General features: G+C 43.8%; 1 protein-coding gene across 2 annotated transcripts in view; it reads left to right on the top strand.

The window, feature by feature from the left end:
- The window catches only part of PANK1 (pantothenate kinase 1), a 111456-nt gene that overhangs the window by 33428 nt on the left and 63845 nt on the right, over nucleotides 1–14183 (top strand). The window contains exon 1 of one of the 2 annotated variants that reach the window (XM_022569379.3): nucleotides 5294–9828. The exons of the other annotated variant lie outside the window; for it this stretch is intronic. Within the exon in view, the coding sequence (XP_022425087.1) occupies nucleotides 9120–9828 (709 nt within the window). The 5' untranslated portion in view covers nucleotides 5294–9119. Of the gene's footprint in view, nucleotides 1–5293; nucleotides 9829–14183 lie in introns of those variants that run through there. 2 annotated transcript variants of the gene reach the window in all.

Here is a 14183-nt window from a genome sequence, read left to right as displayed (position 1 = left end):
TAAAAAGTTGTCTTTATGAACTTGTGGATTTAAACATATTTGATGAGTTTCAATACGTTGCAGTTATTATCCTTATTAATGCTAAAATTGTCTCATCTTTGCCCTTTGGGAGTGTCCTCAAATTGGTTCACCAGTTCCTTTGCTATGAAAAAAACCCAGATCTTTCCTGAAACATCCTTTGGCTCATTTCCACTTCTGTCCCGCTGGCCAGAGTTTTGACACATGGCTCCGCTAAGCTGGAAGGTAGTGGTAGTTTGGATCATTCACCATCTCTTGCAAGAGGTTTCCTCTCATGCCTCATCTAAAGAATGCACCCCCTATTATTCTGTAAGGCTCTATCTTGTTTACTTCCTTTATACTACTAGCTGTAAACTGTAGTTATTTTATTTGTTCACCTGTTAAATGGGTCTGATTGCCTTACTGGTTGTAAGCTTCATGATATTTTCCCTGGCACAATACCTGTAGGTGCTCACAGAAGGTACTCTATAAGTATTTGTTGAATAAATAAGCAAATGAGGTAGATACCACTGTTATCCCCACTGTATACATTGCTGCCCAACACGGTAGCTAGCGGCCACATGTTACTATTTAAATTTAAATAGTACAGCTACTATGGAAAACAATATGGAGGTTCTCTAAAAACTTAAAAAAACAGAACTACCATATGATCCAAAAATCCCGCTTCTGGGATTATATATAGAGGAATTGATCTCAGGATCTTGAAGAGATATCTGCACCCCCATGTCAATTACAACATTCTTCACTGTAGCCAAGACATTGAAGCAACTTAGATGTCCATCAATGGATGAATGGATAAAAAAAAGATGTGGTATGTACATGTAATGGAATATTATTCAGCTTTTATAAAAGAGGAAATCCTGACATTTGCAACACATGGATGAACCTAGAGGACATTATGCAAAGTGAAATAAACCAGACACGGAAGGACAAATACTACATGATACCACTTATATGAGGAGTCTAAAATACTCAAATGCATAGAAGCAGAGATTAGAACCGTGATTGCCAGGGGCTGGAGGGAGAGGAAAATGGGGAGGTATTAGTCAAAGGGTACAAAGTTTCAGTTATGCAAGCTAAGTCTTTGAGATCTACTGTACAACATAATGCCTATACTTAATAATAGCATGTACTTACAAATTTGCTAAGATGGTAGATCTCATGTTAAATGTTCTTATCATCTCATCATCATAATGTAATAGTAGGGAAAGAGGCCAAAAGGAAACTTTTGGAAGTGATGGATAAGTTTATGCCAAAAATTGTGGTGATGGTTTCACAGGTATATACTTATCTCTAAACTCATCAAGTGGTATACATTAAATATATACAGTTTTTTTATATGTCAGTCATAGCTCAATAAAGTGGTTTTTAAAATAAGTTAATTTTTTAAAATCGTAAAATCGTAAATTAATTAAAACAAAAATACAATCATGGATTTGGAGAGACAGAATACAGGACAAGAATTTTGTAGGTTTCCATTCAGCCTGAGACAGTCAGTCTTGGACCCGGCGGTAGGAGCAGTGACTCCCTGATTTCTTTTGTGTGTGTGTGGTACGCGGGCCTCTCGCTGTTGTGGCCTCTCCCGTTGTGGAGCACAGGCTCCGGACGCGCAGGCTCAGCGGCCATGGCCCACGGGCCCAGCCGCTCCGCGGCATGTGGGGTCTTCCCGGACCAGGGCACAAACCTGCGTCCCCCGCATCGGCAGGCGGACTCTCAACCACTGGCCACCAGGGAAGCCCTCCCTGATTTCTTGGTTTACTGTTGTACAAGAAGTAGCAGTTCCCTTACAGAAGTTCCCTTAGGAAGCTGATCCTGTGGTGGGATTCTGGGATTCATTACTGGGAGCCCAGCCTAGAGGCTGTTCCTTCAAACTTTCCAGTGATTTTTATTTACCCAATTCCCTGCACTGATTCATTTTATGAGGAAATGAGCTAAAGTGGCTTTTATCACTTGCAGCTGAAGAAACTTCAGTATTCATAGGAGACTTCGCCCAGACAACAGGGAAGCTATAAGACAAATTTGAATGCCCTGAATGCTGGGACCCTAATCAAAGCCTGTCCCTTCCACTGATAATATTCTCAAAGGAATGTGCGCACCCCCTCTTCACCAGCATCCCCCCAAATATTGGAACTTTGGTGTTGAAGAGATGAATACATATACACACACACACATACACACAGAGATGTAGATATGGATATGGATATAGATACACATTTTTTTTTCCTCTTCTATATGCTGGAATGCTCTTCCAAATCTCTCTACATGATACTTCGCACCTCAGTCTCTCAACCTTCAGGAACCAGTATCAATGTGGCTTCCTCAACTACCCCCATGTAAACTGGTTCCTTTCTTCCAATAATTCTCTTTCACATCATTTTATTTGATTTTTATGTTACTTAACACAGTCTGTATTTATTTATTTAATTGTTTATTTTCTGACTTCCCCTGCCCCCCTCCCCAGAGGAAGGTGTGCTCTATGATGGGAGGGACTTTTTACCTTGCTCATCACTGTAACTGGGAACAGTGGATTACACGTGGTAGCATCATTTAAAAATATTAGTTGAATAAGTATATAAAATAGAGAATGGTAATAGCTAGGACTTTTTTTTTTTTTTTTTTTTTTGCAGTACGCGGGCCTCTCAGTGTTGTGGCCTCTCCCGTTGTGGAGCACAGGCTCTGGACACGCAAGCTCAGCGGCCATGGCTCACGGGCCCAGCCGCTCCGCGGCATGTGGGATCTTCCCGGAACAGGGCACGAACCTGTGTCCCCTGCATCGGCAGGCGGACTCCCAACCACTGGGCCACCAGGGAAACCCGCTAGGACATTTTTTTAAAAAAGGGAAACAAAGACCCAATGCAGCCAAAAATTAATTAATTAATTTTAAAAAATGGGACGGACTTCCCTGGTGGCGCAGTGGTTAAGAATGCGCCTGCTGATGCAGGGGATACAGGTTCGAACCCTGGTCCAGGAAGATCCCCTATGCTGCGGAGCAACTAAGCACATGCACCACAACTACTGAGCCCACGTGCCGCAACTGCTGAGCCTGCGTGCCTAGAACTTGCGCTCCGCAACAAAGAGAAGCCACCGCAATGAGAAGCACGCACACCGCAATGAAGAGTAGCCCCTGCTCGCCACAACTAGAGAAAGCCTGCGTGCAGCAAACGAAGACCCAACGCAGCCATAAATAAATAAATAAATAAATTTTAAAAATAATTTAAAAAATAAAAAGGGAAAAAAGGCTCTTTTGGAGACAAAAATTTAAGATACTAGACTGCAAAAACATTTCAGTGAGAAATAAAGGGACCCAGTAATTGTTGTGAAGAGCAATGCTGTGTGGGCAGTGGAATACTATATCAGGTGTTCGCAACCATGGCGTAAAGTCTGCAGGTGACCGGAGATACGCCACCTTTTGGGAGGCACTGTGGCTGAGTTATGAAACGTGCAGGTTCTAGGGCCACCCAGACCTGACTTCAAATGTCTGTTATACATTTCCTGCTGTGTGAAAGTGGGCAGGTTAGCCCCCCTAAGCTCTAGTTCTCTCCTTCAAAATATGAGGATAATAACAGTACCCAACTCAAGTGACTACTGTGCTAATTTAAAAAGATGACAATAGTGTGCTTAGTACATGTAAGAAGTCAATAAATGTTAGATAAGAAGACTGCTATCATTTTGCTAAACCCAGCTCCATTCCTAAACTTATGCCCAGTACTTGGGGTCGCTCTGATTATAGCTTATCAAATTTCTAGGCAGCCACACTCCACCTCCCTTCACCAAATCATAATTGGTAGCTGCTCAAAAAATATTAGTGACTGACAGGAAGTTGGTTCATGTGAGGTGGGCTACAGTCCTGTACACACGGTTATTACTGGTAGTGGCAGCTGCTAATGATATATTTTTCCACCTCTGTTGACCAGAAACAAAACAAAAAAAACAACCCAACAACAAAAAACTAAAATAGGCAACAATAGTATCGAGTAGAAAATGCTCCATCAACCCATATAGAAAAACAGTAAAGAGAATGGGATTGGCCAGAACCCTCTCCAATGGTTTGTTCCAGTGAATAATCTTCCTTACTTTTGATTTGCCCTATTGAGAGGGACAGGGTCAATTCATCCTGTCAGTCAGCAAGTGCCTACCATATTTATGGTAAGAATACCTCCTAAGAATACCTCCTCCACTTCCACCCCCACCTTAGTTAACTTCTATTCGATATTCAGAATTTAGCTTAAATATCATTTCAGCTACTAAAGTTTAAGACTAGGCCAGGTCCCCCTGGCGTGTGCCCTCATGGCACCAGGAGTCTTACCTTTTTTTTTTTTTGCGGTACGCGGGCCTCTTACTGTTGTGGCCTCTCCCGCTGCGGAGCACAGGCTCCGGATGCGCAGGCTCAGCGGCCATGGCTCACGGGCCCAGCCGCTCCGCGGCATGTGGGATCTTCCCGGACCGGGGCACGAACCCGCGTCCCCTGCATCGGCAGGCAGACTCTCAACCACTGCGCCACCAGGGAAGCCCCAAGTCTTACCTTTTTTTGCACTTCGCGGAATGCACTTACAGTTTTGCTCTTGTGGTGATTATGTGCTTAAGGCTTGTCTTTTCTTTCATCTAGATAAAGACAGGGACTTGGCTTTTGCTTAAGAGTATATCCCTGGTACTTAGCTTGGTGCCTGCTGTGTAGTAGCTGCTCAATTCTGAAGAAAGGAAAAGAGGGAGGCTCTGATGCAGGGGTCATCAGAATCTCCCCACAGCACGTTACTCACCAGAGCAGCGTGCGTTTGCTTTTGGTGGCCTCTGACTGCCTGCAGCAGCGCTCCTCCCCGGGGCCCTGAAGAAAGCAGCATGAGAAGCAGGGTCATTGAGAGTAGCACTGTCCTCGAAAATAGTGTCTTGTGTGAGGTGCCCCATGTGAATCTCTAAGAAAGGTACCAACACCGATAGCAAAAAGGCAAGAAAGCAAAAAAGAAGTCATTTTGGGTCGATATAATTCTGGCAGTTAAAGTTCTAGTAATTCTTTTTAAACTATATCTTGAAGAGTACCCTTTCTCCGAGCTCTTACTGCCATCTGTGTGGCTATTAAGGGGTAGAAACTTGGGCAAATTTGGCTTTATTTCCATTTTAGCAAGGAACTAGAATTTCTACAGTGATAATGTGTAATGATGGCATGGTGGACAGGTTTTATCTGTGTCTTCAAAAAACAACAGTAAATTACAAGTCTTATTTAGAGTAATAGAAAACTAGTGCTGATGTCCCTTTTTTTTAATGGGAGGGAGGGAGGGAGAGGGAGAGAGGAAGGAAGGAAGGAAGGAAGGAAGGAAGGAAGGGAGGAAGGAAGGAAGGGGGAGGGGAGGGGAGGAAGGGTTGAGTTAGACTGAAATAGGCAAATATTGATATGGCTCACATATCAATGTAAGTTTAAGTACAAGAATGTCATGATCAGATCTGTATTTTTAAAGGCTCACCCTTCTTAGAGTATAAAACCCAGAGAGAATATAGGTAGAAGATCTTGCTCCTTTTCTGCGTATTTTATCTTGCACGCTGAAACCACCACATTCCCAGTTGCCCAAACTAGAAACACAGAAATTATCCTAGGCTTACCTCTCCCTCACCCTGCAATTCGCCACTAAATCCTATAGATTCTTTAAATAATTTTTAAATCCGCCTGATGATCTCATTCTGAATGGTCCTTCACTCAGTCCCTTCTCACCTCTTTCCTGGTTGTTTCCAGTAGTCTTCTATCTAGGCTTTCCAGCTAGGAACTTCCTCCCCTATTTTATTCTCCAGACTGCTGCCAGAGGTCCTTCCAGGATGCAAATCTAGTAGTTTTTCCACAACCTAAAACTCTTTAATGGTTTCTCATGGCCTTCAGGAGAAAGTCCAAATTGTTTCCTATGGTGCAGAAAGCCATCTGAGGTTTGGACCCCATCTAACCTTTTTGTCCATCACTTACCTCCTCCCTTCGTAGGTTGTGTTTCAGCCTTGTTGAACTCCTGGCAGGTTCCCAAACATGCCAGATGGTTTCAAAACACCTGCAGAGTCTCCACACCCTCAGTTCTGAATGGAATTCCTTCCACCTTCCATGATGAAATCCCATTATTGTTCAAAATTCAGTTTACGGGTCATTTCCTCTCTGAAGCATGTCTTAACATCCATCTCAGCACCATCTTCCTCCTCTGTCTTCCTATTCCATCATTGCTCACTCTCTGGAGTCCCCTGGAATTCCCTTCCATGGCATTGGTGACATACTTTGTTTCATTCATTGTTGCTCCAAGGAAGGACCATCTGCATTTTTTTTTAATCCTGTTTTGAAAAAAGTTACTGTTTTGTTTCTTTAATTGAAAAAATATTTTTCATCATCATCACCATCATCACCATGCAGACTCCTGTGCTCCAAACCTACTGAAGGTCTATGAACCTCGGCCCAAAACTGGCTCTTAAAAATTCTCCGAGGTTACTGGTCATGTCCTGTTTGTTGATCAGGTGCTGGCTACACAGGGTGTTCATTTGTGCAAAATTCACTGAGCTTTACCCTTAGGGTATGTGTACATTTCTGTATGTATGTTATTTTCAACAGAAAGTTTAAAAGGAAAAAGCTCCCTAGGTTATTCTTATGATGGAGAACATTGACTTTCCTCTCCCTCTCTCTCTGAATTGTAAGCCCCTAGAGGACAACGAAGACATTTATTTTGGCTTTGTACTCCCTGCATTTGTTTTACTGCCTACAATATAGTACATGCTTAATAAATGATTAGTAAATAAAAAAATGAACAGAGGGAGAGAGTGCCTTGTGGCACTCTCCTCCCTCCCTCTCTTCCAAATATTATCTGTTCAACTCCCCTGCTGGAGCACATGATAGCTCACGCCTCAAAATTACACCTCTGAACCCGCCCCCCCCCCCCGCCCCCATACACCTGTGAGATGCCTCCTGGCTTCCTCTCTACCACATGCAGGGTGTAACTGATCCAGGGCACCAGCCTGACGATGATGAGAGAAAGGAAGCAGGTGGAGGACTTTCTGTCCCCAAACCAGTACTTCTGCCCTACCTGGGTCTGAGCCACCTGGCTCAGGCCTTCCTCACCATGCCTGGGAACCAAGCTGGAGAGAATAAGTCCTTGGAGATACTGCATTGCTAAATCTTCTATTTGCATTTCGGATGTAAAGTGCTTCCTAAACTACTCAGCTTAAATTATGTAGGAATTTGAAAACTTTATGTTTGAATATTTAGGTGTAACAATGGAGGTTTTAGTTGTTGTTCTGTTTTTTTTAGCAAATTTACAGTAGAAAGTGAGAGACACCCTGGGTGAAATATTACCAAAGTCATTTATTCAGTCACAAATGATTACCAAGAGCTTCCTAGGGATACAGTGATGAATGAGAGTCATCTGCCTTAATGGAGATTACAGTGTAGTGGAGGGAGACAATCAAATAATATCTAACTTTTTCATAGCACCTATGATGTGCTGGACACTTTACGTATCTATTCATTTCGTCACTGTAACAACTCAGTGATGTTCTGTGATTACCCCCATTGTAGCATTGCATCTGATAGAGTCATGAAGGTCAAGTGTAGGAGGAGAGAGCCCTAATCTTGTCCTAAGGGTCAGGGAAGATTTCTTTAAATATAAGCAGTTGAAGCAGAGATCTGAGGATTGAGTTGGAATCTAGTAGACAAAGAGGTCTGGGAACAGGCAACGGAAACAGCAGATGCAAAGGGATATTCGTGTGTTTGAGGAACTGAAAGGCTTCTCTGTAGAGGGACCATCAGGAGATCAAGACGAGGCAGGGGAGGTAGACAGGGGCCAGATCACCTAGGTTTTTTCTCCATGTCTTCAAAAGTATAATAAGGTCAGGGAAGCAAAGATAGGAGAATTAAGGTTTATTCTTAGCTTTGTTCTTACTAACCTCAGCCATCCCTCTGTGGCTCCGTTTCCTTATCTGAAAAAATGTGTGAATGGACCAAAGCACTCAAGTGGTCATGGGTTCTAAAGTTCTGATTCTAGGTCAGGCTCTGCTGGAAGGAATTCCGATCAAGGTGCGAGCCCTGGCTGCTGCTGGATGCACCGAGGCCTCTGACTCCTCTGTAGATTAAGTAAATACAGATGATGGAGAACATCACACACAATAAGTTACACAGTAAATATGGCTGTGAGTATGGTTTGTTCCCCTTGTTGGAAGTGAAGGGTGATCTGCTAATAATAACGGTGTAATAAGGATAACCACCTCTTGTGGGCGTTTAACTGTGTGCCAGGACTGTACCAGGTACTTTCAGATAGATTTCTCATGACAGCTCCTAGTTAGATTCAAAAGGCCTCACGGGATTACACAGCTTTAGGAAGGTCCTCACCACCCAAATTTGTCCTGCCTACTGAGCGTCTCCAGTCCTGTCCCCTGTCACCAGGTGTGTTAACTTGAGCAGTGACTTTCTCTTGGTTTGATCAGGGGCTGAGTTGGAATTTGAACCCAGCTCTGACTCCGGAGCCTATGGGGTTGTCTACCCTGCGATGCTGCCTTCCCTTCATAAAACACAGGCAACTCCTTACTCTATAAATAGAGTGACATTGTCTCTTAAACGTCCTTTCTGGGTGAGGAAAGTGCTTTTTATAGCTTGGGACTGCTTCTGTTTACTTGGTCTCTTCCAGCACCGGTTAATCCCGCCTACATCTGTGACCTTCACTGTCCTTACACTGAATTCCTAGGCTTCCTCTCTGCAAAAGACAACTCCACGAGGCCACATGGTGTCTGTGTGTGCCAGCAAAGAAATTACACGCTTCTCCCTCTCCAAATCCGCCTATCTTTCTATAAATAATCGTTCTCCTTCCCCTCAGGCCTGTGAGTAGTTTGGTCACTTCACTAAACACACACACACACACTCACAAAGGTTTCGGGGAGGAGGGTACGACGTGAATGACCTTGCAAAGGTATCTAGCTCACTGGGGACAGGATTAGCAAACCCAAACCTCTACAGATATTTGTCTTCCCTGCACATTCCTCCCGAAGCTGCTCGCTCCTCTCGCGCCGGCCTCGCCCGGTCCCCTCTCGGCTCGCTCCGCCATACAAAGCCCAACCCGCCCATCTCTCCTTTGCAAAGCCAGAGAACTTCAGTCCCCATGTTGAAGCTCGGCGGTGGCGGTGGCGGCGGCGGTGGCGGGCAGGACTGGGCATGCTCAGTAGCGGGGACAGGTCTGGGAGGCGAGGAAGCCGCGTTTGAAGTCGCGCGGCTGGGAGATCCGGGGAAGGCGGGCTGCCGGGGCCCCGGCCGGGGGTGCGCTGGTATCCCCGATTCCGCGCCGGGGGTGGGCATGCTCCAGGCCGGCGCCGGGGGGCCGGCGCGCGGGGGGCAGGGCGTGGAGGAGGTTGGAGCGCCGGCGGCAGGAGGGGAGGAGCGCCCGGCTCGCCATCCCTCGGCGCCGGCTCTGCGGCTGTTGAATCGGAAGCCGCAAGGAGGATCCGGGGAAATAAAGACGCCCGAGAATGACCTCCAGCGAGGCCGCCTGAGCCGGGCCCCGCGCGCCGCCCCACCAGCCCCTGGCATGGGCGACCACGGCGGGCAGCCGGAGCGCTCGGCCTCGCATGCCCCGGGGACTCCCGCCGGCGCTGCAGCCGTGAACGGAGTGCTGCACAACGGCTTCCACCCGCCGCCCATCCAGCCGCCGCGCCTCTGTAGCCGGAGCCTCCCGGGCGGCGGAGACGCGGCGCCCCCGCGCCTCCCGCTCCAGCCAGAGCTCCAGCCACAGCCGCCGCCCCCTCAGCACGACTCCCCGGCCAAGAAATGCCGGCTGCGGAGGAGGATGGACTCGGGGAGGAAGAACAGGCCGCGTAAGTCCCTCCGGGAGGGGAGCGCGGGCGCCAGGCAGGCGCAGCGCGGGGTCCGGCACCCGGGAGCGGCGGGCCAGGCACCGAAGCGCGCGTCGTGCACACCAGCGCCCACCGTCGGCGGACCGCTCTGAGGGGGCGCAAGCACTACAGATCGTTGCCTAAGCCTGACCCTTGCTTGCTTCCATCTGTAGAATAGGCGATTGGACTCGGAGTCTGAGCTGCTCCTCAGGTCACGGCTCAATGGAAGGCAAATGCACTGGCTACCTTACTAATTTGTCGGTGGGGAAATGCACGTGTGTCAACATTTGGTGGGGTCCGGGAGTAGGGGTAGAGCAGCAGTGGGTGGAGAGCCTGAGTTGCCCTTGTTCTTCTCCTCGCCCCTTTCCCTTATGAGAGCTTGTCTTTCTGGGTTGGCGCTCAGGGCAGTCAGCTTGCCCTTTGAATCGCAGAGAAGCCGCCAGCTCGCTGGGCCTATTCGCAAGCGCGAGGTCTGGAGGCGTGGAGTTTGACAGCCCCGGAAAATCACAGCCTATTAAACGCTGTTTCCTCGCAGCCAATGAGAGGACCTGTTGGGAGGGACACACCCACTGATACCATGTGGGCCGGAACTATGTGGACCAATGAAGATTGGAGGTGAATTTTTTCGCGGAGTGGGGAGGTGGAGTTGAGGTTTCTAATAGTACCGTACAGTGCAGAATGCTGAAATGCGTTATTTCACCATCTAAAGCTTGTATATATGTTAGTTTGTGAAGAGTCCCTTCCCCGCTGGAATTCTCCCTCTCCAAATCCGCCAAATCCGCCAGAGGATTTGGAATTCTGAGATGCAAATTGTAGCTCGAGTTTACAACAGGATTTTCTTATCTGAACTGAACTTAATTCAATTTGTTACCTCTTTCTGGGTCTCCTTAATGAAGCTTATAAATGGCAGAAAGCAAAGTAAGTAGAATGCATGCTAATAAGTGATTGCATTCAAACATGCACCTTTTGCATACAGGTTATTCTGTTTCACATAGGGAAATTGCTAGATATGCTTTGGATTCGTCTGTAAAAGCTTGATATTTGGCACACAGCTTCACTTTTTTCTGTTTCTGTTTATCAACTTAGACTCTTAGCTTTTCTGCATTCAGTTAAAGTCTCTGAGACTTTGGAAAGCGTTTTAACTCGACTGTGGGACGCGGTAACTCTGATACTTGTATTTTGTAGGTCTGAAATGTTTCGGTTGAAAGTTAACGTCTTGTCGGGAACTTTGAACCCATACAGCAGATTGGCTACGGTTATAAGGAAGGCATCTAACACCTAAATTTCTGTTTACTTTTGTTTTTGAGTCTTGTTAGAAAATGACTTTCTTTATGGATTTAGCATTGATTCCTAATGATTTATTATCTTGTTTTACTTATTTTGAAGCCACATTTTAGTTATTTCTCTGATTTACATTAACAAACTGTATGAGAATTCACAATGTAAATAGCTAAAACATAACGAAAGAGAACTGCTTTGAGTATATAGTATTGCTAGCTTAAATGGTCTGTGTTTAACTGAGTGTATAATACCTCTTGAAGTAATTTTTGAGGAATTGAAGATACACTCTCTTAACAATAGCATGAAGGCAGAGAAAAAATAACCTTGAGCCTTAACTTTTGCTTGCAGATCCGCAGGAAGTATTATTCTAGAATACAGGAAAGTATAACTTTATGCCTGTGTGCTTTGTCAGGTATTAGTTTTGTATTTTTTTTAATGAAAACCATAGTTATTTTAAGTCTAGCGATCATACTTATTTATCTTTTAAAAAGAATTCATCAAAATTGACTTTTCATTATCCTATCATGTTTTTTTTCTCAAATTTGAACAAACATTTCTGAAATAAATTTTATATGTTCTGAGCCACATCTGCTGTGTTGACTACCAAAATCTCTTAGTTAAAACTAGGCTTAATTTAGTATCTTTATACCTTGCCTATTAGCATTCAAGTATCTTTTTACAAAAAAAATACTGCCCAATCAGTTGATATTTAGGTAATCTAAGACAAATCTACTTAGACTCAAGCACATCCCTATTTTCTGATGACTGATAGATTTTTACATAAGCAATTATTACAAAGAGTATTTACATGCTTTAAATGAAATTTGAGTATGTGGTTGATAAAAGCATCAAAGCTGGACAAATAATTAATTCCTACTTAAAGTTTGCAACTTCAAACTCCTGCTTCTGTCCAAACCAGAGGTGTTTTAGGGCAGCCAGATATCACTTCTCTCAGATAGGCACCTGGATTGCATATGTGAGTAGGTATGTTTCTGTTTGCTAATATTTTGGGTAGAGTGTGATAAACATTAAAAAACTTCATGTTTAAAAACAATGAATGGAATGAAACAAACAATTCAGTAGTTTTTGATTATTTAAAAATTTTAAATCTGATCTCTCAGTGCAAGGACTAGTCACAACCTTGTAATCTAAAAATCAGAATAGTGGCAGGTTGATTTTGCTAAATCAGGAAATCTTGTCCACTCTTTTAATCAAAAGATCACCTCACCCACTGTGCTTATTATCCTTGGAAAGCTTTTCCAAGACTTAACTGCTTCTTCAAGCTTTCTTGGTTACTCTAGCAACTGGGTGCCCTCAACCAAGTTAGCTCTCCTCTTGGAATGCTGGAGTCGGCTAGATGATCTTCAAGTATTGTTTCTTATACTGTACCTTCAGATTCTAAGATACTTCAGAGCTGATGGTTCTTTCTACATGACTTCTACACTAGTTATCCAGTCTGCCACATGGCTTAACGTTTTATTATTATTATTTTAAAAGTTTTTATTTTTGCCCTGTGCTGATTGTTCCATGTACGTTATTGGTCTTTTCTCCGCAATTAAGTTGGAAGTCTTATTATAGTTGGTAGTTTTTTTCATATGCTGTGCAACTTGGGTACAGATATTTGAGTATTTGATTGATGTTGATGAAACAGGTACAGGTGACATCATCACCACCTCACTGAAGTAGCCATTTCCATCTGTACGACAGACGATGGCGAAAGTCCTTCAGTGGAGTTTCCATGAGGTCTCTATAGGGAGACTCCTTTCGCGTGCTCCTTAGTGCTCTGATGTTTTTGAAGCATACAAAAGTAGCTGACTCCTTATGGAGTCAACTCATATACCAAATATTTCTAAACTAATGATAGTCCTAGTAAAATGCCAAGAGCCTAATGTTTGTAAATGGTGTAGTTATTCAAATTCTGGAGGGCTTGAGTGTGAATTGCAGCTGGATGACCTGGGGCCATTTATTTAACCTCTGTGCTTCAGTTTCAGTATTGGTAAGATGGAGCTAATCATACAACCTCACCAGGTTGATGTGAGGATTAAATAAGATAATATGTATATAAAGAACTTAGATTCCTGCTTGGCACATAGCAGTTATTCAGTAAACGCCAGCTGTCATCACCGCCATATAGAACACTGTCCACCACTAACCCACAGGACAAGACGACTGAGCTGGCAGAGACACCTCAGAATGACTTCCTTACTTAAAAAGGAGGGGGGGGGCTACAATAAGAAAGACCAAAAGGTTTTATTTGATTAACTATGACACTCCTAGCCCCACAATTACCTTTTTCCCCCCTTTGCCTCCCAAAATATTGGGTAGTACAAAAATGGAGGAAAAAAGCAGGAAAAAGTACTCACAGTACCATCACTCAGAGAAAATGACTGTTTAAAATGTGCTAAAGGTAATTTTGGATCACCCTAAGATAAGATTTTGATAACTTTTTTTTATTGGACTGTATTTGATTTACAATGTTGTATTAGTTTCAGGTGTACAGCAAAGTGATTCAGTTATACATATACTTATATCTATTCTTTTTCAAATTCTTTTCCCATTTAGATTATTACAGAATATTGAGCAGAATTCCCTATGCTATATAGTAGGTCCTTGTTGATTATCTGCTTTAAATATAGTAGTATGTATATGTCAGTCCCCAACTCCCAATTTATCCTTTTTTATTTAAAAATGTTAGCAAAAGCATTTTCTTACAGCATTAGAGCATCATTTGCAATGGTTGTATTATATTCCCAATGTTCCATTATATAGATATACCATAATTTATTTAACCTGTCTCTCATAGCTTTAGGCTGCAGCTAGAGTCTCTAAACATCATAAACAGTTCTGCAGCAACAACTTTGTACATAACTCTTTATTTTTGATGAAATTGGTGAATATGTACTTTTTGGAGAAGGAACAGAAATGGCACAAAGGAGTATGTAGCTGTTGCCTTGAAATCCTGGATATTTTATTCATTTAGTTTCTTTTTTCAGCTTTATTGAGGTATAATTGACATTTAAAATGGCAATATATTTAAAGTGTAGAACATGATGATT

The sequence above is a fragment of the Delphinapterus leucas genome, chromosome 16 (assembly GCF_059928025.1).
Source record: "Delphinapterus leucas isolate spDelLeu-1000000601 "Yukka" chromosome 16, BTC_Dleu_Yukka2, whole genome shotgun sequence".
Lineage (NCBI taxonomy): Eukaryota > Metazoa > Chordata > Mammalia > Artiodactyla > Monodontidae > Delphinapterus > Delphinapterus leucas.
This window is presented reverse-complemented; position numbering and strand designations above follow the sequence as displayed.